The 26,252-nt window shown below is 40.0% G+C and overlaps 1 protein-coding gene across 7 annotated transcripts in view; it reads left to right on the top strand.

The window, feature by feature from the left end:
• MEGF11 (multiple EGF like domains 11) overlaps window positions 1-26,252 on the top strand; it is a 293,642-nt gene that overhangs the window by 241,468 nt on the left and 25,922 nt on the right. For 4 of the 7 annotated variants that reach the window (XM_069798622.1, XM_069798621.1, XM_069798619.1 and 1 more), the window contains 7 exons: window positions 5,092-5,238; window positions 7,905-8,039; window positions 12,233-12,361; window positions 14,699-14,827; window positions 15,535-15,663; window positions 18,181-18,309; window positions 18,465-18,698. In XM_069798622.1, the coding sequence (XP_069654723.1) occupies window positions 5,092-5,238; window positions 7,905-8,039; window positions 12,233-12,361; window positions 14,699-14,827; window positions 15,535-15,663; window positions 18,181-18,309; window positions 18,465-18,698 (1,032 nt within the window). Of the gene's footprint in view, window positions 1-5,091; window positions 5,239-7,904; window positions 8,040-12,232; window positions 12,362-14,698; window positions 14,828-15,534; window positions 15,664-18,180; window positions 18,310-18,464; window positions 18,699-25,424; window positions 25,544-26,252 lie in introns of all 7 variants that reach the window. The other 3 variants (XM_069798618.1, XM_069798617.1, XM_069798620.1) reach the window with 1 other exon arrangement.

Genomic DNA, 26,252 nt, shown 5'->3' with positions numbered 1-26,252 from the left:
GCTGCCGAAGGGATCACTGCAGATGGGATGGTCCTGCGTGATGGAGACCAGAGAGATGGTATCGCACGAAGGAGCGGTCCGTTCTAGGGATCACATTCAGCGATACATTCCCATACCTCTTTTCAGTATGGTCAAGTGCTTGCTGGCCCACTTTCTGCAATTACTTTTCTAAAATAGCCTTGCAGCTATAATCATTAGGCTATCTTCTGCTATTGAAGCAGTATTGCTACTGTTGTGGTTTTGCCACTATGTACTGTGTCAACAGGTAGACAAACCACCATGAAGAGTTAGTAGAGCAAGAGGCAAAAGCTACCAGGCATTCTAGATCAAAGCCAAGCGTGACTCACCAAACTTCAGGCCTCCGCTGTATTGCCTGCATAAATCCAATGCCTATTTATGCATAAAAAGCAGTTCTTTCCAAAGCTATTCAAATGCCAGAAATAAGAGATTATTATGACTTCATGTCATGTTGAAAGACAGGTGGAGGAGAGCACAATGTTTGTGTTGGATCCAAATGTCTGCTGAAATCATTCCTGTCATTGCTAATTGATGTTGCATCTGTCTTTAGATTGTGACTATTGAGGAAAAAAAAAAAGCTGAAGATCTTATTCAGAGAAATAATTACAGTTGTACACTTGTAGATATAAAATTAAAGTACATGGGGGGAAGGGAGCTACATCCTATAATTTATCAAATTCCTATGTCCCTGAAAAGTAATTAGATGCTGGGCAGCATGCAGGCCCTGCTGCAGAGGCTACTGTCAAGGGGATAGCAGTGGTCAAAAATAGGCCACTGGTTCTCATTTATTCTGTCCATTTTTGCTCTTCTATTGTGTTTGGAGTATTAGTTTCCAACTATCTAGAGACAAGGCAGAGAAACAATGGCAGGCTTTAGTAAGAGCTAGAGACGTAATCCCCAAGCACAAGTGCAATTGCACAAATAAGCTGGAGAGGGAAAAAAGGGAATTCTACTTATGTCTGGCTTTCAGGAATTTCACCCTCCAAAGTCCTTCAGTGTGATATAGTTACAGGCAGTACTAAATCTGCATTACTTTGACAAACTTTCATTGAAGCCGTTGAAGGTTATTAATGGAAGCAGTATATGAAGTAGCTCTTCAATAGATGCCTTACCTCCCAGTTGTATGGCTTGGTTTGTTTTTTTCCTTTTTCTTTTTCTTGCTCCTTTTCTTGATGGTTGTGTGGATGTTATCTGAATCCGTCACAGCCTGATTTGTGAATTTTAATGCAAAGAACCAACTTAATCTGGTAAAAATTTACACTGCTACATGTAAACCAGACACAAGCTTATATCATATCAAGTCACCAGACACACACTTCTCTAGCCACTATGCAGCAGAACTGGACTACAATATATGATTTATACTATTACCATACCACATACATGACTTGATGAGTTTCCGTCAGCCACTGCTCTTGCTACAAGACACAGTTCCTCCTCTGCCTCTATCCCTGCAGCTTTCCTTTATCAAGATACCATCTTCAGGTCTGCATTGGACGATCCCTGCACAACCCGACTGCTTCACCCTTGGGAAGTCTGTGCTTGAGATACACCAGATACTCCCGATGTCCCAGACAGCAGCTGTTCTGCCACTTGGTAGTAAACTATCCGGGAAGGGCCCTTACGGAGAAAGAGCTTAAGAACAGCTCTCGCACATAGTTGTCCCTTAAAAGTGCAGTCATAACTGCTCTGGTGGGCTAAGTTCATTCCAGATTGTGTTTTTCACAGCATACACAGGAGCAATTCAGGGGCTTAGTACTGTTTTTCCTACCCACTTTGTGTGCAAAGGAAGACGGTGTGGGGAAGGGGGAACGAAGCCACTCCTGGGACTGTCAGCTAAAGTCCATGTACAGAGCAGTCCAAAGGATGGCAGTGGAGATCCTACTGGAGAGCAGACAGTGTTTGCAGTAATCCAGTACCCCAAATCCACGCCTGGACATGGAGGTTTTGTGGCTGCTGTTTCACAGGCTGAATTAAAAGCCACAGCGGACTCTGCTCTTACCTTGGCTCTGGCTTACTCCGTGAGAGTGCAAATGTCCTTTGCCCACATACAGTGGATAAGTATAATTTTATGTAAGTTATGTGAATTTCATTTACAATTCACCCCCAAAACATTGTTTAAGAAGGTCTTGGAAGTGTAATTTTATACTAGTATCTGCAATTGTGAACCACAGCCTCAGGCAGTAAGATAATTTCCTGGTATCTAGGCAATAGAGTGTATGTATAGAATGGCTTCCTGCAGCTTCAAGGACTTCTTCTGATAGTTGTCGTTCTGATTTCTACATCATGCTTGTGAAACAAGGAATTTGTTCATGAATTAGGAATCTGTGGTTGTAACGTAAGATAATACAGAGATGTGTCAACTTCAGCATTTTTTATATTTCTGGAAATTGAAAACTAATTGCTTATCAGAAATGTTCATCAGCAAGTTCCTAAGTAAATATTGAAGTTTTACATTAAAGAAGCTTGCTGCTTCACTGACTCTGATTGTAAAGTAGCTGGGGGGATGGACTCCCCCTTCATAAGCTGTCAAGTTAGGGAATTGTAAAATTAAGGTGCTTTTTTTAGCACAATTCCATAAGACATGCATGTCCAGATGCAATTTTAACTTCTCATTTACATTTGCAATTCAATGTGTGTAGGAGCCTCCAAAAATGAAGTCTTCCATGAGAATTAACTTAGAGTAATACAAAGTAATAAAAATTGATTGCGGCAACTTCTCGGTTGTCTTCTGAAAATTTATAAATAAATAACTGCTGTAATGGGTGTCAGTGTCTTCTAGAAGGTTTTCTTTTCCTCCCTTTACATTTCGTTACAACAATCGGCTTCACAATGACTCATTGCCTTCGTTAGGAGCGGGAAGACATCCCTCATTATTCATTACTAAAGGAAGGACTTTGCTGCTGCAAAGAACAGCCATGGCATTCTAATTCAGCTACCTTTCAAGAGAAAGGAGTCAATGTCATTCTTCCCCAAACTTTGCCAAAAGAGACAAAAAACAATGCTATTTAATTGTCTCCATTTATAAATAGCCCATTCACAATGAGAGAATTGTATTTTTAATGCTGCAGTCAGGAGGAAAAGATACGCATTTTTCTACATTTGTGTCTGAATTTCATTTCTAGGAGCTCACGCTGAGATTCTCAAAACTATAAATGATCATATATATGTATGTATAAATATGAAATGCATTTATTTATTATTTATTTTATGACTTTTTAATTACAGGGTACTGTAGATATATTACATAAATGCACACACAAAGCATTTACTGTTTAAGTAATCCAAGGATATATTAGATTTCAAAGGGAGTAGGGAAGGCTGTATTAAAATAATTGTTTTTCTTGACTTTACTAATACAAATGTTCCTTGCCTCTTTTTGCATTCCCTTTTTTCAGATTTATTTACTTAGATATTAAGGGGTTGAGCTTGTATTATGTTTTTACTGTGTTTTAATATGTTTTTTATTAAGCTCTACAGCATGGACCATGCCTCTTTATAAATAAAGCTATGATCATGTATTACTAGAAACCCCATTTCAAACTGTACTTTTGCCAGACTTGGTTAAGATTTTCTAGGAAGGGACACTATAATTGTGTGATTAATCTTCAGAAAAGGGAAATTTTGGCTTTGCAGTATTTCTTACTGTATTAACTTCAGAGATTTATGACTTGAAACTGCACTGTAAGTGTGTTTATAATGACTTTTAGCTGATTTAATAATCCTCAAAGTTTGGTGACTGTACAGATCACAGCTTCACAAATACAGTCCATTACCTGTAGCATCCAGATGAAGTTATCAGAGGTGGAGGAAATTACTTGGGATTGTATTTCTCCTTAGCGATGCACTAATCCAACCTCTGGCTGAGGCTGGGGCTCTCAGAGCCCTTGTCTGCATTTATCCCATTATGCAGCAGGGACATGTGCATGGATGATAAAGAACATCTTCATGTTGAAAGTCTAGCTAGGGCATGGGTATACCATCGAATCTTGGTGGCGCAGTTGTAAGGCACCTGGTGTGGTAATGTTGTTAGGAAAATTTTCAAGGCAGTCTGTGATTCATTTTTTCTGTTGTTAGCAGTACCTACAGTGTGCTACTGCTAATGCCACTCCCTGCAGCTGGCAGTGCTCAATGTCTCTCAGTTCATGATCCTGCAAACCCTTTTTCAATCCAAGGGGCCCTTGATCATGCAAATAGCTCTGCTAATTGCAGGTATTAGTACTGTCTTATCCCAGTGGAGTAAGGACAAGTAATAGTGTGCAGGATCAAATCCCTAGATTACATTTATATGTGACAAGCCATGGCACAAGGTTGTTTTTAGAAGTCACCAGTTGAAACAATGCCAGAAGCCTCATGTTAAGCTTTCTGGTTGTGTGCTTCTTTCAGTGTTTCCAAGCTTTGCTTTTCATAATAATAAATATCAAACAACAACCCTGGGAATCACTGGGAGCTGGATTGGCAGGTCTCAGTCTCCATTTAACATGCAAATGATCAGCCTGTGCCTACATATGGTTGCTTGCTAGATCAGAACTCAGTTCGTTAACACAGAACTCGGAGAGCTCTGGGTGGATGTGGGGTACATGCATAATAACCCAGAGCACAGTGCTTTAAGACAAGAAGTGAACAATACACAACATGGAACTGAATTTACATATGTTCAAGAATCCAAATACTGGACTTGTTTTTGCAGCACCCTGACTTTTCTTTTTTCGGTCTTCCAGTTCACAACAGTTAAGTAATCAGGCTTCAATCAGCTGCATATTCCCAGACCGGTTATTTGAGATATTTTGTGACTTTAAAGTAATTCCTGACCTTCATCTCTCAGATGACTTGCAGGGTTTCTTTAATGGTGCTAAGGACTGAGCAGGAGCCCAGTAACACCTACAGAATCCACCTCTTTGGCATTTTCTTAAATTTTCACTTTATTAAGTGGATGAAAGGATAGCTATTTCCTTTCCAGGCTCCCTTGTTTGCTCTGTGATGTACTGTGAGGTATCAGTCCAGACAAACATTTCTTTGATCAATGAGCTGAGTAAGCTGTGTGAAACCTAACATGTGCCTTTACATCTTTAGGCATCCACTGTGACAATATATGCACCCAGGGCCGCTGGGGACCAAACTGCTCCATCTCTTGTAACTGTGAGAACGGGGGATCCTGCTCCCCGGAAGATGGCACCTGTGACTGTGCACCAGGATACAGAGGACCCTTGTGCCAGAGAAGTAAGGTTTTCCATAGATGTGGTGGCAGAAGCAAAGCAGGTAGAAATGCTCATTTATGATACCAGACAGGCAGAGAGACAGGTTTCTGAGCTGCTTTAGCTCACGGCTTCCTAAGGACACATGCTAGCCTAAAAAATGCTTCTTGATCAAGAAATCAAGACTCTACTGCATTGAGTCATGCCTTGTCTTTCTTCTTCTGGCCTTCCACAGCACCTGGAGGTCACAGGTGGCCTGAAAGGAGGAGGAACATCTTTACATACCAAACTTGGCAGGATCTGGGCAAAAACAGATTTACAGTTAAGTCATGGTGAACTATAGGATACCTATTAAACAGAGTCAGATACGACCTGTCATATAATGACAAGTGGATGAGTGTTGGCTATCACTATAACAAGACAATGTTTTCTTATGTGCCAGAAAAAGAAACAGAGCAGCCTGAAATAGCTCCTTTGTGATGCTTTGCTGCTACATATTAAAATGTGCTGAGCAGATAAAAACCCTCTCATTTGCTTTATTGGGGAAGCTGCATTTGCCCCTTAGGGACCCTTGTTCACTGATCCACTACACACAACCATCTTCCTGTGTAAACAAGCAATGGAGTTGTCTGTCTTTTCTGCAGCAGCTCTTGTTCTTCCTGTAAGACATTCTGCATGCCCAGTTCATATATCCCCTTTGATTTCACCAGTTACACTTGACAGTAGAACACACTCATCTCTAAAAATAATTTGTAGCTGACAGTTTTTATTTAAAGCCATTATAACTATGACCTCTAGCACTGCTGTAGTTAATGGCCTATAAGCATTTCCATTATAAACCCCAATTTCCAGGTGCTTCAGCATATCTATATAGCTGTAAAACCTCTCTCCAGGGCTAAAATGTAGTGCTCAGAGCTTCAGGGAATTGGGGAAGAAATTGTTTTACAAATTTGAAACCCTAAGAGTACGAAACTTCCAGAAGTTAATAGTTTCTGACCTTTCTGAGATGAAAAAAAACAGCTTAGTTTTATCAGCTGATGGCATGTAGGCTACAAGAGGCAAACCATGTCCCCAGTTTGCCACTCCAGTAATCAGGCTGCTCCCTGGGGACATTTGCTAAGGACCTAATGGGGAGAAATTTTCCTCCCCACTGGGGTGACAGCAGAGGTGTCCTGTGGATGCTTCTGCTATTGCCGTGTCACTGAAGTGCCTCTCTGTGAATATACGGCCAGGGAATTCAGCTTGCTTCCACCTCTTCTGTGGGATTCAGGCTCAAGTCTACCTTGTGAAGAGGACAACTCTGTAGGTGAAGATAGCTTTAGCTTGCTAAGTTTGCTCTCAGCATCATTCCCATTTTTCTCTTGGAAATTCATTTAGAAGCAGAATTTAGCCTGTAAAGGCAGTACGGTAGATGATACTCAGCCAGTCTGTTCTGTCTGTGTAATCAGGATTACATGAGACACCGGGATAGTTTACTGCTCTTAGGCCTGCAGAAGTGTCTCCAGGAATGATCCAGGTTGTTTTATAGCTAGTGCATCATCAACAAACCTGTCAGCTAAGCTCCAGCCGGAAATCTACAGTAGTGTAAGAACCTGACACCCTCTGTGAACATATAGACCAAGAGAAAAATTCTCATTCAGTGAAAAAATAGAACGGACAAGATATAGTAACTACTGAGCCAGAACTATATAACAGCGAATCACAGGAGTAAAAATAAAAACATATAAAGTCATTTTTACAGTTACTTACTGCAATTTAACATTTCTTTGTGCTTATCTATCGCAGTGAATGTTTGGACAGTGGATGGTTTTTCATTCTACATGTGCTTAGAAGCAACAATATGCTTTTATAAGAGATACTGAGCTATAATCTTGGCACTATACCTTATGTAAAAATTCTATAATAATTTCAATCCAAGTTTTAAGCAAATTAAGCACACAGTTCGTGACAAATTTACTCAGCTATCCAGTGTGATTACTGATGCAAATCAGGTGATTTTATATGCTGTTACCGTAATTACCATTTTTAGATTCTGTTCATCACTGATGGATGCTGCTCCTGCAATGGCATGTCTAAATTGACTGTCCCAATTGAACACAGGTACTGCACCTAATATGTTTAGAAATAAGCTTTCAACATAGTTGTTTAGAAGTAAAATATTGAGAGTTTCCTAATACACCATCTCTGATTTCTTAGCTTAATTTCCAAAGGAAATGGCATTCTGAGTTTCTGTTGTCTGTACATGTGTGTGAGTGTTTCTCTCCCTACCTATCTTTAAAACTTTGGAATATGTGTTATTAACCATATATGCCAGTGGGCTATGAGGTCTTGCACATCTTAAACTCCAATGTTTTGTAAAAGAGCTTAGCTGGAGCAGGCTGGAGAGACTTAAATTAGTGTCTTGAGAGAGAGAGGCTGCTGAGAGAGCTCCGCTGTATTATTAAATAGCCAAGGACTTACATGAGGTAGGATGGTGTGAATGTTTGAACCACAGGAGCAGTTTTACTCAGAGCTTGCACTTTATTAGACATGGAATAGTCCAACAGACTTCATAATTTCAGCTGTTCACAAAATTGTGGTTTTATACATTAATCCCACTGGTTTGGGATTAAGACAGAGAGAGAATTCTCAAGCCCTCAGCAATGAGAAATCTTCTGAAATCCTGTGACAATTACTTTGTTTGGTTTTCAGTTTGTCCCCCTGGCTTTTATGGACACCACTGCAGTCAGCCATGCCCTCAGTGTGTGCACAGCAGCGGGCCTTGTCACCACGTGTCAGGACACTGCGATTGCTTGCCTGGATTCTTTGGCACTCTCTGCAACCAAGGTACTGAGCCCAAGACCTCCAAATGCTACCTCCTTTCCTAGGTTTCTGTGTCTGTGACTTTGCGGCAAGACCGATCACAAGGTTCCTGCCTTTTTTCGTTTTTTCAGCAGTTTAGATCACAAGAAAGTCTTTACTTCAGAGGGAAAATGCAAATAGGTACTTAGTCACCCTTTTGTAAATATGATGTGCTCCTGCTTTCATAAATAAAACAGGTTTGCTGCTCTGTATTAAAATGAATATGGAATGAGACACCTGCTGTAAATACATCAGCCATCCAATGGTTTAATTTTCCTTTCTGCTAAACCTGTCATATCCTAAATGTCGATGGCACCTTCATGCACTCTTTTTCAATAGCAGATGTAGATACTAGTAAAGGTAAAGGCCAGCTCAGGTACACAAGCCCAAACACCCAGTTAATGTAATGCATGGAACCTTATTTACACTGTCTAGGACCTGACTGGGAATAGCTAAAATCATGCGCACCCAAACACAAGTGCAGGAGACAGAAAAATTTGCAATGAGGGACGGAGAGTTAATTTTCACAGGTGAAGAGTATCTTCAACTCCCCCTAATGTCCATCACCTTTCTGTACCTTTGAAAGTTAGTCCGCTTTTAACCATAGGTTTCATTTTCAGTTTTATCCTAAAAATGCCTGCAAAATCATTACAGTATTCTGCGGAGTCTCAGTTATTGCATAGTACTGTGGGTATTTTCTCCATAAAGATTTGAAAGAGATTATTTTTAATGGCTACTGCCCTTGTGAAGTCACCATCCCTGTAAAAATTGAACTGACGCTTTTTAATGACCTGCTTTTCAGTAAGTTAGAAATTGCAGGCAGCACTTACGCAAAATCATTAAACATAGATTAAGTATAACCATGTTTTCTTTTTCCTGTGCTGTATAGTCAACTAAACATTATACCAATTAATTTATTAAAATTAACATATTTCAGTGAATTTGTCCATTTTATGTGAAAAGTTAGCCAGATTTCAAAGCGTAAGCAGGGCTAATTATCCTCTTAAGAAAACTATTTTATTTTTGCTCAGATGTTCAGCACTTCTGGTTTTACTTTGAAATGTTGATCTATCCAGCAAATTAATTTTAAAATATTCATGTCCTAATTAAAATCAATTTGTGTTGCAGTTTGTCATAATGAGTTAGCATGTAACTTTATTTTGTAGAAAGAAAAATGCTAATTAATGTTTTCCATTCGAAAAAATGTGAAATGAAGATTTCACTTTTGAATTTTCATCTCCTTGTGCCATCTCTTTTCTGGCAGTGGGAACATTCTTCCATCAGCAGCACATGCATGCGAGGAGCTGTGTAACCTCCGAAATGGCATAGGTTGACATGGTTGTGCTGAGGATTCTGAGCAGCGAACAACTAAGTAGCTGTTTTATGAATATCTTTCACAATCATGTAGCAAGATGGATTGATAATAACTTGTTATCACTGCTAGAACACACCTGACATCCCACAGGGACTTTTGGAGTCCCACTTCAGAGATTTTGTAGCTAATTAACATCACTATCTGCATTGTACAATCAGGTTGCTCCTGAAGAAAGTGGTATTAGTCCGTACTTTACAGCTTTGTTTAAAAATGTTTGAGACATTTGAAAAAGTGCTTGTATTTCGATCTCACACCTTTACAAGAGAGTCACAGTGCCAATCCACAACTAGATTACTTAAATTAATGAGAACAACCATTTTGGGAGGATGGCTTTTGTAATCCTTTCATGTTGACATTCTGGAGAGCATCATACTATTTCACTGAGACAAGAGGTGCTCACACGGTAGGAAACCCTCTGCTAGCTCTCACTGTGTGGAACCAAAGCATTTCTTTTATAAAGTATGGCCTGTTGCCTTTGTCAGCATCGGTGTTTGGATCACAAATCTCTTCCTGATTCATTAGTATTCCATGTTGCAGTGCAAATCAGCTCCTATTTTAAGTAAGTCTTTTGAGAACAATTTTTTTGTACATATAAAAAATCCAGCCTTCATTTAAGTGACGTTATCTATCTCCATCTTAAAGATGCAATAAAAATATTGCATTGAACTGCTCTATATAGAGCATTGGAACTGAATGATGGTGTAGCATGTATGAGAACCTAGGCTGACAGATCGTTTTAGTTTTTGCTCTTTCTGTGATATGAGGGCTTTTCTTTCTTTCTCTCTCTCTCTTTGTGTCTGTGTATTGTTCTTTTCATTGTGTCTGTATATTGTGTTTAGTTTTATCTCTTTTCAGTTAGAGAACTGTTCTGTTTAGCACATAATTTGAAAGCCAAAACCAACTTTATCCACTCTTACAGATAAGTCCATAGTATATAGAAATGCATGCAGAAAACAATAGTATGCACATTCTAAGGTTTCTGCCATAGTAAGAGTAGAGAATGGCATATTGTATAAAAGCAAATGAATCACAGCTCAGGATTTCAATCTGTGACTGATTCATAGTCAGGATAGATTGAGGTCACCTGCAGAGACTACATATGAGAAAGTGAGAGTGGTTGAAGAGGTAAAACAGTTGCATAATTCAGGAAAGTGCCTTAATCACTTTTTTGACATCACTATTATTTACCAGCATACAAGTCCAGTTCCATTTGTTACATTCTTTGCAAAGATGGACTGTATGTTTTATCTTGTTTTGAAAATACATCTGTTTTTGTCAGGGAACACAGCCAATAAGAGCACAGAAATTAAACATTTCATTCATTACTGAGCAGAGCTTTCCATCAACTTTAACGTTAAAGATTTCCAATAATTTGGTGGGAGGTTGAAGATCTACGTGTCTATTAGTTTTATGTCACTGTGCTTAGGCTGTTATAAGATGAGTCTGAAAAGAATTCAGAGTTTCTTTTCTTCAAACTTCAGGAATAGGCTAGGTGGACAAACAAGAATAGACGCTGATTTTTCTAGGATGCAGCACATCTGTTTAACAGCTCTCAGTCAAACCTATATATAATCCTTGGAAACCACATTTGCAACCTAATTGAACACTTACTCCAGCAAGGGGTAGTGGAGAGGAATAGGTGAATGGATGCCAAAAGACAAGCATGACATTTCCCCAACTGGATAAGTGCTTAATTTGTGGGAGTAGTCTTCTGCCGAGTTATATGGTAAAAATACTTAGGGAAGTGGCAGTCTTGCTCCTGGTTTACTCTCCACTTGCATGATTTGAATCTGTGAGATGTTGGGGGCCTGCCTCCCACCAACATTACTGAAAGTTGATCTTCAGCAAAGCCTAGTGTATTTAGTAGTAAAGGCACCTTCCCCTCTCACCATTATTTGATCCAGAAGGAATCAGGACAGCGATGAGGTAGGTACTCTAGCATGCCCAATATTGCAGCGCCGCATGGTGCATGATGCATTTTGTGGTGCTAGTGGGATAGCAGAGGAAAGGACTACAGCTCTTTCAGCCTCTTCCTGCAAGCTTATCTGCCATCAGCCATTTCATGGGCACTGGCCTCCTAGTACAATACCCATGGCTAGTATGTCAGGCCATCATACCAGGTGGTAAGGTTTGCAGCTTTTGGTCCATTATTACTGTCATTATCAGTTGTACAGTACAAGGGAGTTGTTAGATTCTAGTGACAGGCCTGAAAGTAAGAGTCCCTGTTGCTCTCCATCTTCTTGAGACTTCTTCACTAGGCTGATATTTAGCCTAAAATGTTCCTTTCCTACTTTTGTTGTTCTTATTGTTGAGGTTGTAATCCTCCGAGCCAGCACAGAACCCTATTTCAGGGTTTGCACCAAGGGACCCCCTTGGCCAAGTCCCCAGATCAATCCCTTCCAGCCACTTATTTCTGTTTGCTACTACTCTGAATTCTCCTCAACTTTACTGTTCTCTTCCTCTCCCAGTAACCCCTTTTCTCTGTTTTGTCTCTCCTGTTTTCAGCCTTCCATAATGCCCTTCAGTAATTGTAATCTTCTAACTATATCAGATTCATTTTCCCGCAGAAAAATGGATCTCGAGACAACTTTTTCCTGTTGTCTTTATGCCTGGGATGTAAGCAAACAAAATGGACTTGAATACTTTCTGCCTTTTCCTTCTTTCCAGAAGGATTTTGCCTGTTTGGCTTCAGCAAAGAAAAACATTGTAATTACTTTTATCTCTAATTGCTAAATGTTAAGTCCTATGACTTCCTCATATTCATCATGAAAAGCCTTCAGTAAACTGCCTTATATTTTCACAGTCTGTCCCAGTGGAAGATATGGGAAGAACTGTGCTGAGGTCTGTCAATGCACCGAGAACGGGACGTGCAATCCTATTGATGGATCATGTCAGTGTTTTCCAGGCTGGATAGGGACAGACTGCTCTCAGAGTAAGCAAAGTGTTATTTTTCCACCTCTGCTTTAAAATAACATATATTTCCTGTTTAGTGTTTTCTGAAAGTTAAAGACACATTCTGGGGAAATCCTTGTAGTATTACAGCAGCTAGTGCCTTAGTCTCTTTATAGCTTATTTCTTTTAATTAATCTAAGTTAGTTTTGGCTTGAATTAGTTTCTGCATTTGGAATTTGCAGAAGCCGTTACTAGTTTCTATTACAGGAAAGGGGGGTCACAAGCATCACATCAGAAAAGAAAGCTCCATGCTCCCTTTTAATTTCTAGCCGAATTCCCTTTTATTTATTTTTTGAAATCATTTTCTTTCAGCTATTACATTAGAAATTATTAACCAGTAAATGTTTTCATGTACCAAGCCCCCAGAATTGAAAAATTAGGCAGCTGAAATATTTCTATTAAATGTAATTTAATTGTAAAAGTCAATGTGGGCTTGGAGGGATGGAGGATTTCTTCTTGAAAATTGCCCAGGTAGAAGATTGGCATTTGCTGATCCCAAAGTGTCATTTCCTAAGAGCATCCCTTAATTGAAGATAGATCACAGAGGGAAGCAATATCCTATCATTCAGAAATGTTACTTCATATTCAGGATACAACTAGCATATTAGACAGCATTCCAGAGTAAAATATATTAAACTTCAAGTGATAAAGTAGGAATCGGATAAAAACAGACGGCTGTAATTTTGCTTTTATTGTGTGTCTTCCACAGGCAGAATATTGCTGTCACTCAAAAATAGAAAAAAAAAAAAAAAAAAAAAGAAAAAAAGACAGAAGGCTCCACAGATTCCTCATTATATTTAGCCATGTGATTGGGAAATTACTGCTAGTTTCTGTTAACCTTGAAAAAAGATGGTTTTTCTTACAGAGGCAGGCCAGTTTAGCAGCAACAATTTCCAGTTTAGCAAGCAGAAGGACCTGGCAATAGCTACTTTGTATTTTGGATGAGGGAAGTCGGAACCTGACTGTTTCCTCAGTTACCTTCTTGTAAAGAAAGTGTAAATCTCCCAAGGTGAACCTGGCTTCACACCAGGCTCCTGTTGGCACCTGGCCTCACGTACCCGAGTCCAGTACTGAGCTATTTCGGTCAGACCTCCCTCCATACCAGTTGACCTGGAATGACCAAGAGATGTAACTGCAAAGGATTTAATTTTAGCCCCAACTCCAGAGCCAGTTCTGGAGACACTAACAGACCCTGCAGCTCTGGCTTGCAAAGGCATTGTAAAAGTATTTCTGGTTGCTCATAGCATGAATACTTTAGGCCAAATCCTGTTCAGCTTTACATTGTGTGAGTTCAGTGACCTTTTGTTTGATATACGTCATGGCAGGTTTTTTCTGCTATTCATTCTGGCTTTAGAGATGTCTGTCATATGCCAGGAACTTGCATTTATCATCAGAATTGGAGCCAATGGCAGACATGGAAATAGGCACAGTTTCTGTACTTTCAGGTTTCCTGGGAACCATGCCTTATTAATTCATGTCTTTAATAGGAAGCAATGGGAAGTGCTTTTTAAAGCAAAAATATAGTTGTTATATTGAAGGGTTATCATCATTTTGGTTCTTTTAGTCTGGCGCTAATAACTGTAACTTACTGCATTCATTTTTGGAGGGAGGCTTAAAATAACTTTTGAAAATGTAGTAATATTGTACTTGTTGAAATATGTAATAGACCTGGAGATTTTAATTTAATATTAGCCCCATCAACAAAAGCAATCTGATTTTGTGGATGGGAATTCATACTGTAAGAAGTTTTCTTTACATTTTTACGTAATTTGAGTAGCAGTCTATGCTTCAAACGAATGTGGTAATTTTAGTAGTTGATTGCATAGCAGAAGTAAACCATGAATAGCTGTGCTTTATTATGCAAGAATTCCAGAATATCAAAAAGAAAATTAAATTACCTCCATATCGTAAAGCCCTGTCTAAATTGTCTTCAGAGATAATACGAGTAAGGCAGGGAGAGTGGCTGCAGCACTTAGACTAATATAGTGTTGAGGGTCCCTGTTTCAGTCGTTCTCAGTGCATATACGCAGCAAAGACCTGATCCTGCCACCTGACCTACACGGGGAAGAAATCCCTTGTGCCAGGGATTGACAGCGTGGATGAGGTTGCAGGTTGGCACCTGGGTTTGCAAAGCAGTCGTGGTCTTGGAAGGACCAGTCATTGTCAGGGAGTCTCCGCAGCGATGCCAAGCTCTGCAATGCGAAGTTCTGACTTTGCTGGTGTCTCAGAGGTTCTCCCTTTATTGTTGTTCCTCTGCAGCAGTAACACAGTATCATTGCTTTTTTTGTCAGCTGACAAATCTTTTTTATTTTCATAGCTTGTCCCACTGGTTTTTGGGGTCCTGATTGCTTTCATTCATGCAACTGCCACAATGGAGCAATGTGCAGCCCTTACGATGGAGAATGTAGATGTACTCATGGTTGGACGGGGCTCTACTGCACACAGCGTAAGCCTTTCAGAGACACTGTTGTGCCAGGGAATCTGTCAAAGTATGTGCTGCTACCTCGTGTCTCTTACAAGTATTGCAGTCTTCCCTGTTAAACCACCGGCTTCTTACTTGTGATAACTTCACATCACCCCGAAGAGAAGAGGCCTGAAGCTTTTCAAGGTTTTATGCCTTTGGCACTCGATAAAGGAGGGACCGATCATCTAGATTATTGATTCGTCGCCAGAATTTGCACAGTCTATGTCCCTGCTTGTTAAAGCCCCAGTATATGTGTTCTGATTTAGGAAAATATTTGAGATTTCTCATCCTACTAGTGCCAAATTGTCAGCACTGTACGAAGGAGGAGATCAAATTCTGGTGAGCCTTTTAAGAAGGCTCTTTCACTTGCAAGTAAAGGATTGATCTCTGGCCTTTTAGAGAGTTTCTGTTTAGCCATCTTCTTTTACTTCTTGAAAAAGTAGTTTGTATAGATGGGTCAAGTTTTTGTTCTTCTGAAACACTTAAGAGGCAATTCTGTAAGATATGAGAAACTCCAAGAAAATTGGTTGTTGTAGTATCTCTACATTTAGATGATCAAATAAATGTTATTAAATATACAGAGGCTGAAAATCCATAGATTTATAAGCCTACCTATTTTGTGCTGATAATGCATCTGAGTTTGTGTTTCAGCTTATTTCTTAGTCATTCCTTATTCTGATTCCTGAAAGGTTGCCCAGCTGCTTTTTATGGAAAAAACTGTGCCAATGTTTGTCAGTGTCAGAACGGAGCGGACTGTGACCACATCACTGGCCAGTGCACGTGCAGGACTGGATTTACAGGCAAACAATGTGAGCAAAGTAAGTAGCAACATGACTTCCATTTTTGTGTTTCTCCAGGGGCGGGTATATTTCAGAATTCTTTGCAGAAATAGGCTCTTAAATGAGGTGTTGATGTCAGCAAGAGAGTAACCCTAGGCACCTTATATAATCCATAGGGAGAAGAAGGCATCTCTGAAAAGCTGGACAGTCTGTTTAAGCATAAAGAAATGTAGTGAATCCTCTGTAATTACGCCTTTCCATTCCCAGTCTAAAGTTAGGTGAGATAAAAGCAAGTCACTGCACTCAGTGCTGACTCGATGTAGCCTTCCTGACCATCTTGTACCTAATTAATAGAAAAAAACCAAGCTGCTTCATGCCTTGCTAACATTGTTGAGAACAGCAGCATCAGGTTTCCCTGGGCATGAAAGAAGACAGAAGGGTTAAAAGAAAGAAGCCCTTTCTGCTCTCTGCCTTCCAAGGAGTATTGGGGCTTTCTTGCATAAGTTGTTATGCTATAGATGTGGGCCAAATAAAGATTCATCTTTACAATGAAAACAGATCAAGGAGAAAAAGGTTGCTTGCCATTTTTTGAAAGATCTGTGTTTAACTTGAGTAGTGAACAAGTATTTAACAATGAACTTCAATTACCTTGCAAGGGTACTGGCATATTTTACTGTAATTGTTGTTGATGTCTTGCTGACTTATTTAGCATGTCGCGCCGAATGGATTCTTTTAAGAACAAAGAATTAGGGTGGTGGAAACGGTATGTGCTGTAGTTGAGTAATTAGTTGTTTGTCCAGTATAGTAAATAAAAAGAAAATTCTCACACACTTACTTGGATTCTAAATGCAGGGTGAAATCCGTCTCACCTTACCAAGGCATTAATTCCACAGGGTTTCATTCCCTTTTTTGGCAGTAAGGTAATACAGTAACCTTCCTGCTAGATTTGCAAGTGAAAGCTTCTTAACTGTAGCTTACTACATGGATCTTTATGAAAGTATTTGTACATATAATTAAATTCATGAACATCTTTTCTTTTTGCACATATTTGCATTCAGCAAAGCATGTATCTCAGGACCAAATTTGCATGCTCGTGGGGATTACATATGGCACCACTGTAACTCTGTAAGTGGCCAACTTACTGTGAATTTGTGTAGACCCTAACTGCAGCCATAAAAAAAATAGGAAGCTAAAAAGTTCCATAGCAGAACTGCATCATAGCAGACTTTATACAAGAAGCTACATTTATAATTTGACCTCTGTACAAAGCCTGAGGCTTTCTTTTCTATCCAGACTACGAATGTATTTATTTGTTTTTCTACTACTTAATCTAAATGTATCTCTTCATTAAAACTCCTTCCTTCTCAAAATCCTGCTGAATGGGCAGTCACACTGCATTGCAGATGAAATGCCTAAATGCAGACATCGTTTCCGTGGTGCAGGCCAAAAATTTAGGCCTTATTAATTTTAAATAGGCTACAGGTTAATAGCAGAATGAGCATTAATTGTAATAATTTTATTTTTCCATGTTTGGGAACCTGCAGATGAAATAAAGAGATACAAATTTAATACACACTGCAAATCATTATACAGATACTGGCTACTGTTCATTACTTAATGTTAAATTTTGGCTACTAAAAGTTACTTAGAGGCTGACATTGGGAAGGTATCATCATGCTATGCAAAACATTTGCAGTAACACACAAGAAATCACATCTTAAAACAAACAATATGTATTCTAAAGAATCATAGCAAGTGTGCATGCATTCAATAATGTGTCTTCTCCACAGAAATAAGTAGGATGTGACAGAAGTTGTTTCTTTCAATTTATTATTGAATAGTGCCTTAAGAAGTATAGCAAGCTGCCTACAGATTTATTGTAATAGCCCATCATGGTAATTGTATGAATAAATTTCTCAGCTGGACATTCAATCATTTTGTCTTTGATAGAAATACAAGGACAGGATAAATTCCTCCTATATTAGGAATCCTAGTACAGAAGCAGAGCTAATCAAACCATTCAGATGTTCAATTCTGTAATTCCACCTACAATGTTATATTCATCTTCTAACACTAGTAGGGATAAGTATGAAAGCATGCGGGATTTGTTTGGTAAAAGTCTATTGTGTTCCTATAAAGGTACATTAAAGCTTTTCTTTGCAGCTACCCCCATGAAAAAAAAATATGCAGTGTTGGTGGAGAATGCTATGGTCTTTCAAGATGCTGTCTACAGCTTCTGAGCTCTTGCCCTGTTAAATTCTGTACCCTTGTAATATATATCAAGCCTTCTAAAGTCTCTGTACATATTATTGGTTTCATCCTTTTGAAGTCTTGTATGACTTTTCCAGAAAGTTACAGCTTAATAATACCCCAAATTGTACATGAAATACATTTATCTCCTGCTTTAAAATAATAATAATAATAATCTAACACTAGAGTGTTATCCTAGAGATACTGAAACCAGGGAGACTTTTCTGCTGAATTATCCACAGCAAGCATTTCACCCATTCCTGAAAAAAGCAGAATTCTTTCCAATCTTTTTCTTTGGCTTCCTAGAGTGCTCACCAGGAACGTTTGGTTATGGTTGCAAACAACTGTGTGAATGCATGAATAATGCTACATGTGACCACGTCACAGGTACTTGCTACTGCAGTCCAGGCTTCAAAGGAATCCGATGTGATCAAGGTACAGTGAAATTCTATCTGTAAAATATCTCTCTCTTTCTCTCTCTCTCTTTCTCTCTCTCCCCCTCCAATGATGTACTTGCTTTAAAAAAAATAGTATTTCAAAAATGAAATGCACGATTCAATTTACAGTGTGTTATGAATTACTTTTAACAGCGGCTCTTATGATGGAAGAATTAAACCCCTATACTAAAATTAGCCCTGCTCTTGGATCAGAGAGGCACTCAGTGGGAGCAATCATTGGAATTATTATTCTCCTTCTAATTATTATGGTCTTGCTGGCACTGTTTGTGTGGTATCGACGGAAACAGAAGGAGAAGGGCCATGACATGCCAAGTGTATCTTATACTCCAGCCATGAGGATGACTAATACAGATTACTCACTTTCTGGTAAGGGTCTTTTTATGTTAATCAAATATAGACTCATATTCCTGTATGTTGGGGAAATATGAGCTTCTGTGATGTATAACATGCGTTATTGAGCCTCAAAAATAATGACACTTCTGTTCTTCCCCTGAATACCATGATCTTTTAATACTTAACAGGGACAGGAAAGCAAATATAACTTAAAACTGATTTAAGCTGCTTTATATATGAAAGTTTACTTAACACAATACAGGATATACCTAGGCAAGAAATATGCTGCATGGAATACATCAACTCCATTTTTTTAAATAGGCTGCATTCCTATTGCAGTGCAGAGAAGTTTTCCCTTTGTGAAACCTTCAAAAGACAACTTTTTTTGCTTGAGGAATGGGATTGACTGGGTCAATCATAAGGTTTTATTTTTGTCTATGTTGCAGTTTGTGATTTGAGGCGTCCTATTCGTTGTCACTTCCTTCTGTGTGCAGACCAGTCCTCGTCATCTAAGACAGCTGGTGTGAATTTTCTTCACAGGAGCTGATAAAAGCAGGGGAGATGAAGAGGAAGGCTCTTTAAGATTAAAAAAAAAAAAATCACATTTCTTGCTTCTTTCTATCTTCTGCTGCTGCTATGGAGGACAGCTTTTCTTGACAGACTGGCTAAACTTTGGAGGGTGTGATCTCCTTTTTAATGCCGTCATTCTTCTTCATTCGTCTATGGCCAATATCAGATAGGATGCCAGACAGGACATGGCTTTACTTCCTTCTTGTTTCCTCCAATATGTCTCTAGTGGGAATCTCCTCGAGGTTTGCTGCCCTGTGACTGCACTTCACTTCTTCACTTCCCTTTAAATGGCTGAAACTGTAAGTCCAAGTAAATACAAGCTCCTGAAACAGGCAGAGGTTGGCATAGCAGTTCTGCTTTCCCAGTCCTGCATTGCCTTTTTCTTTTTGCTTTCTAGTCTAAATGCACGAGGCTCAGCCACTTGTTTCTGACTCTGACTTGGCTTCTGTGTTGTCTCGGGGTGGCATGGCTGGAAGCTTCGTTCTGGACTTCCCTGCCCAGGATGCACCTGGAACGAGCCTCTCCCACCAAGCCAACGATATTACTGCCTGGGTACAGCTGGGACCTCATCAAGGAGTTTCTCTCATGGCACCATGACTTCAGTCCTCATATCAGGGACATGGTTTCCTGTGACGGCATATTACACATCAGGGGCTGTCTGCTGAACACCATTGACTAAACTCATATTTAAACCACTCAGGCCTATACTAGAGCATTCCTTCTGATAGCTACAAGGTGGGGAAAATAATCAGCCTTGGACCTCCTCCCATTCCCTCTTATTTTTGAATTTTAGCTTTGCAGGCTCTTGCTTAAGCTGTCCATTTGGGTAAGAAATGTATGAAAGTGTTGCCAGAGAGGGATCATCTGATCCTTGGCTAGTTGCCGGCATAATTTGGCCTAAAATTTGTCATTTCAACATCATTTGAAGAGCCAGACCATGAACATGCAAAAGACAACTGTGGCACATCTTAGCAGCAGCGAGGCTCCGAGTTCCGAGAGAGCAGATCAAAGCCACTGGCATGGAAAAATGTTATGAACTTTTCAGCGATCCATTTCTTTCATATTGGCGCTTAATCCATTTATTTACAAAGCCTGCTTCACCTCATTTATTTCTGTGCTTTTCTAGTTAATGTATGTGTAACCCAGCATGCTTAAAAGGCACAACTTACAAAGCTCAAAATAAGGAGAGGAATATTGCTGAGGTTGGGAGTTCCTGACTGGAGTAATTGAGCTTCTCCTTTCAGACAAGGGAACAAAAATCTGTCAGTTGTTTTTTCTCCATATTTTACCATGAATGGAGACTTCCCAATTAACCTGATGGTATCCCAGTCTGATACTCTGCAAGAAGTCTGAAAAAAGGCTAATGCTGAGAAAGGATACTTTCATCCTTCAAAGTTAACATAGACAGATGACTTTCCTCCTCAGCCACAGAGAAAAAGTTTGAAGACGTTGATAGCGCTGGACTGTCTTTGCAGGTTATGTCTTTGTAGGCATTGCATCTCCCTATACAACCTTCTTCACATTCCTTTCAGGTGCAGCCACCTATCCCAGAGCTCCTGATGCCACATGATACTTAAGTACTTGAGGAAAAGAAGTATTTTGGGGATGGCTGAATTCCTGGATACATCATAAATATCTGAGGGAATCAGCTGCATTGAACCTGGATCTCTTCTGGTCCTTGGGCAATGACAGTAAATTTAATTCTTGCCCTTGTGCCATTGCTGCTCTGTGCCAGCTCAGTTTGTAAAAAACCTGAAGTACCAGGTCCTTGCAATGCCAAACAGCACCAGGTCAGTGGTGTTGTATGGGCTTCTCTAGAAAGAAATTGCATAACGTTTCCTTCCTGTTAATCTCAGTCAGTGATGGGAGTGCAGAGACTGGGCCTTTTCTATCTTCTTTCTTTCTTCTTTCTTCTTTCTTTCTTTGCGCAGTCCTTGTAGCAATATAAATTTTATCACTCAGGAAGCTGCATCTGAGTGGGGTCCGTTGTCTCTTTCTGGAGGTCACAAGAACAGTTTTCTTCCCGCCTCCCACTTGAAAAACTCTGCTATCTGAGCTTGCAGAGAAAGACTAACGAGTTAGAAATCACACTGCTTCATCTTCATCTCATTATAAATTGTCTGCAGGTATCAGCATTGTTTCAAGTTTTGGTCTTTGTTTTAGAAGGGCATTTACAAATTCTAGACAAAAGCTTCTGAAAGCTCCCTGCCAAATTCTGACTGTCCTCCAGTACATGGTCCCACTGAAACTTTCTACCCATCAGTAACCTTCCCAGCTTTGGCCTTATCAATGCTGTTTTCAGCCTTCCACTTCCATCGAGCAGAAAGACAGCAAAAGGTGCTGACATGCGTCTTCCCCAGCAGAAAATGGGGAGATGGATACTAAGATAAGATCACAGATAAGAAATAGAGACTCATAGCATGGCTGGATGGCAAGAACAACCTGTGTGTATATGAGCGCATGTGTGCATTTGTGTATTGCAGAGGACGCTGAAGGACAGTAGCAGTATTACATAGAGGTAACAGGGATTTCAACCTTCACCTGGAGTTTTGTATATGGATTAAGGGCAGAATACTATGCAGACGTACTTGTCCAATGAATTTAATCCCATGTAAACCCATGGACTTTGGCAAGAATTCCACCTGAAAAATGACTGCACTATCCAGCCCTATATGGGTGGTATCATTATGGCTAACTCAAATCGCCGCTGTTGTTATTTTGCTTGTTTGCTCTTGTTAGGGTAGTGGTGGTGGTGTTTCTGAATAGAGCCACATATGCAGATCCCTAGCTCCTGGAGGCAGTAATTTCTTCCAGCACATTAATTTATTTCTGGAGGATGTTTTTGGTCTTTATGTCTTCAGCTCTTCTGATGCTGATAATCCGTGCACATGTGTGAGAGAGATTATAAGGAAAGGGAACCCCCTGGGCAGCCCTTAGACTCTTTTGCATTTGTGGATGAAGGATGTGGCAGCAAAACACACACTCTGCCCAGCAGCCAGTGGGAAAGAAAACCACCCATGCTGGGAGAGCTTAACCACAGCACATGGATCCGAGAGCAGACTTTCCCAAATAAGCCTGAAATCAAAATGGTGCTCCCCAGCATGAGAATGGTACATGACATCCAACAACAGATGTTAAAGTGCAGGTTGTTTAGTTCAAGGAGATGGGGACAGAAGGGAAAACTATGCAGTAGTGCTGGAGAACAACAGAGATTTCAGGACTTTCACAAAGACTTGTTTATGGGCTGAATTGATGTTTGAGGTCTTGTCAAGGTCTTAACAAACTTTCTGATATGGATGAAACTTATGCTGAGAGCCAAAACCTAAGCAAAGCTCGATACAAATAGAGCATCATGGGTCCTGCAGCCTAGACAAGACATTTACAGAAATGATTTGCAGATGATGTGTAGTAGGAGGTGGCAGAGTGAACCCTCCTGCTTGGAGTCTTCAGCCACCCCAGTGACACTCCATATGGGTGAAGATCCACACAAAAAGAAGAAAAACATTTCCATTTTGCATCTTGAGGTAGCTGGGTTTGTATTTACTGCAGAGTGCTTGCTTACTCTCTTTTTTCACTGTTGGCCTTGTGCCCAGTTTCCACACTACGCTGTCCTGCTGCCGCTGCAGGATGGGGACGAATGCTCTTTGTGTCACCCCACAGTGCTGGCTTGGAGCAGAAGCTCAGTCTTTCAAGTGACAGAGCATTCTGGCCTTCATCCAGACCTCAGGGGTCTTCCACTGGAGCACAGCCTCAGGCTTGATGGCCTCACAGCAGGAGTCTGCCATCATGGATCCCTTCACAGGACTGGTCTCCCCATGTTAACATTAACATAACCTTTGGGGGTTTTTTGTTTCGTTTTAATTTAAATCATTCCCTTTCTTTTAGGCATTTAAGTCTTTGCTTACTGCTCAGAGCAGAACAAAATTCTCCTCTTTGAGAAGAGAGGGGAGTTTGTGTGTTGGGTTTTTTTTGTTTTGGTTTTGGTTTTTTTAACTGGGATAGCATTAGATTTGAATTTGATGTATTTCCAGCCAGCAGTTATAAGAACTTCATGAATAAATGTGTAGAAAATGGACTGTGCTATCAAGGTAAATCAGCCTGGGTGGATACTTAAGTATCGACCAAATGGAACTGTGTAGAAGGAGTAATTCCGAGTATATGGTGCTGCATGCAATGAAGGAAGAAAAGATTTTTGGTGATGCAGACTTGTATACGAGCTCAGGTTCATTAATTCAGCACTGTGCTAAGTAGCAGGGCAGTCTGGTAGGCTTCTGTTTCAGCTCATTTCAGGTGCACGAAACAAGCTGCAGCCAGATAAGCTGGGTGTGAACTTGTAATGTGTCAGCTGGCCCACGGTAACTGTTGGTATGTGCCCTCTTATCTTGCAGCAAAGGCAGCGGACCGTGCCTCTTTTCCTTTGACCTGGTCCTTCTTGCCGGCAGCTGAGTGAGGGCACGATAGATAAGGGAAGGGAGAAGGGAGAGCTGAGAGCTGGTGTAACTCAGCCATCAGCACTCACCTAAAAAGCAGAAGGACATGGATTCAAGTGTCTGTATTTAACTGGGACCGCAGGTTGTAAGAAGGGTGGATGAGCTCGGCTCCCCAGTGAGCTGCCAATCCCTCATTAGCAGGTTCAGGGCTATATGTAAGCAGCTGTGTTTGTGATGGGCATACACTGATCGTGATGTTTGGGTTCCAGCCCCAGTTCTCATTTGCAGACCCCAAGAGATATCTGTTTCTTATTAATTCTATTGCAAATATCACAGAGTTATAGTTAGGGCACATGGCAAAGTGCTGGCAGCCTGGCTGCTGTGCTGAGCAGTGGCTAGCTGAAAGAAGTTCGTTCTGGAATCACATCCTGATCTGAGATACTTTGTTAGCAACAACCTCAGAAAATAGCTAGAAATAAAAGGCTCTGCAATTACTACAAAATAGAATTGACCTCAAAAATTGCTCTGCATATTTCAGCAGAAAATAAGTGCTCAATCAGATATGTATGTGCATGTGCAGTTTCCTCTCTCCGCTGTGTGCCACAGCACTTATGTAATAGACACCCTGCAGATAAACCCACTTATTTGCAACAGGATATTTTGCAGTAAATTATGCTAAATCTAGATCTCCACAAGATGTCAGCAAAGCAAAGTTCATGTTCACAGGAATGCAAACACCAAGGGCAAGGAGAGCCAGCCAGTGGTGACTGGGTGCCCCCCTCCTGCAGACAGTGCCAGCCAGGTCCCTGTCCTTCCTCACCCATCTGCTGCCAACCTTCATTAAAGATCTCTGGTGATGGGGACAAGCAGCCACCCCAGCACTTCGTTACCCTTTCCATGTGAAGGTGTTTCCTATAACTAACCTTTCTGCCTCAAATTCAAGCCCATGGTTTATTAAAACCCATTCATTTACTTCTTACAGGGCTTGGCTGTTTAAATGATGCTGCTTCTGTTTAAATTTTTCATCCTTTCTTCTGATTGTACTTTGAAATATCTATCAATTTGTTATTAAGCTGGAACCAGGTTGGGTTTGATGTTTTCATTAGAAATGCCAGTATAAATATGTTGCCTTTCTTGGTAAATTACTTTGTTTGCTAAATGTGTTCATAAGTTAAAGTGAGGAAATAGTTAAGATGTCTCTAAGCATAACAATGTAACTGCCAAAGTTTGCCTTTCAGTGCTGCAGCTTTCTTTTTTACTAAGTCTTTGCACAAAAAGCTATGTAAAATGTTTTGGACTCCTTGGTACAGTTATAGCACCTTGATTTCTAACATTAACTATCTTTTTTGCAACAAAAATGTTTTAATTAATTTTTTCATAACTACAAGGGTTATTCTCATCAGTAGCTCTTACATGTGTTTAAACTAAGGAAGAAACTGTTGCAGACCACACATTTCCTGCGTTTTGCATTTCTTCCCTTACCTGCAAAGCAACTGGACTGTCAGGAATTACTTTTTTAAGATCTTCAAAAAGATAACACTGTATTAATTAAATATTTTGCTTTTTTGTCTTATATTTAATGCTAATAGTCAAGAGCTTCACACCATGATAATACAGGATAGATTTCATCTGCAAATGTTTTATAACACCCAGTACTCTAACAAAGTTTTCTAAACTAGATCATCTCTAGCATGCTTTCGGTTTCTTAAGAATTGTTATGGCTTCCAAAGTATTTTGTGATGACTTGTTTTCTTCCCAGATATATCTCAAGGTAGCGGCAGTGTACATTGTTTTTCCAATCCAAGCTACCACACTCTCTCATGTGGTGTGACTTCACGCTTCTTTACCAGTAATCTGGATGGAAACAGCTCCAGTAAGGTAGATATTATCCCACCCCACTGTGGCAATGTTCTTATCAGTTCAAGGAAATCAACCAAAGCAATGCCTGTTGGATCCTGTTTTCTGCCAGCATTATTTAAAACTCCAGTGTAGCAGTTCCTGACATCGTAGCACTAACAGACACAAAAAGGTCTGCTTTCCCCTGTGTATATCTTCATAATCTCTATGCATGGGAACTGGAATTTCAGCACATGCCTGTCTGGGTCAATAAGGCTTGGTGTCTTAGCAACTATAAGGTATATTTGCTTCTCAGAAAAGATAAATAACTAGATAATTGTAATTATCCGTTAATATAACAAAAGTAAACCAATGAAGCATTAAGTCAGTAATCTAACTTTGCTATATCATTGTTTCCCAGATCAGTAGACACACAAATATCCTGCTGACACAGACAAGAGGATAGATGCAAGACAGTATCTAGGGTGCTTCTGAGCCCTGTTCTTGTCCAGGAGCATTCTGAGACCTCTGCTGTTACTTATGGCTCTCCAGCAGAGCTATTCAGACTGTATTGCTCGAACATCCAGGAGTACCTTACTTATCACTTGTTGCTATCGATTCCCTAGGACTACTCATGAACAACACTAATACTCAATTCACCACTTCAGCAATAGATTCAGATATGGTAAATCATAAGACAGCTCTTCCTTTAGAGCCTTAATAAGCCAAGGTGGGGCAAAGGGTAGGGAGC

This window comes from Haliaeetus albicilla, chromosome 12, assembly GCF_947461875.1.
Source record: "Haliaeetus albicilla chromosome 12, bHalAlb1.1, whole genome shotgun sequence".
Lineage (NCBI taxonomy): Eukaryota > Metazoa > Chordata > Aves > Accipitriformes > Accipitridae > Haliaeetus > Haliaeetus albicilla.
This window is presented reverse-complemented; position numbering and strand designations above follow the sequence as displayed.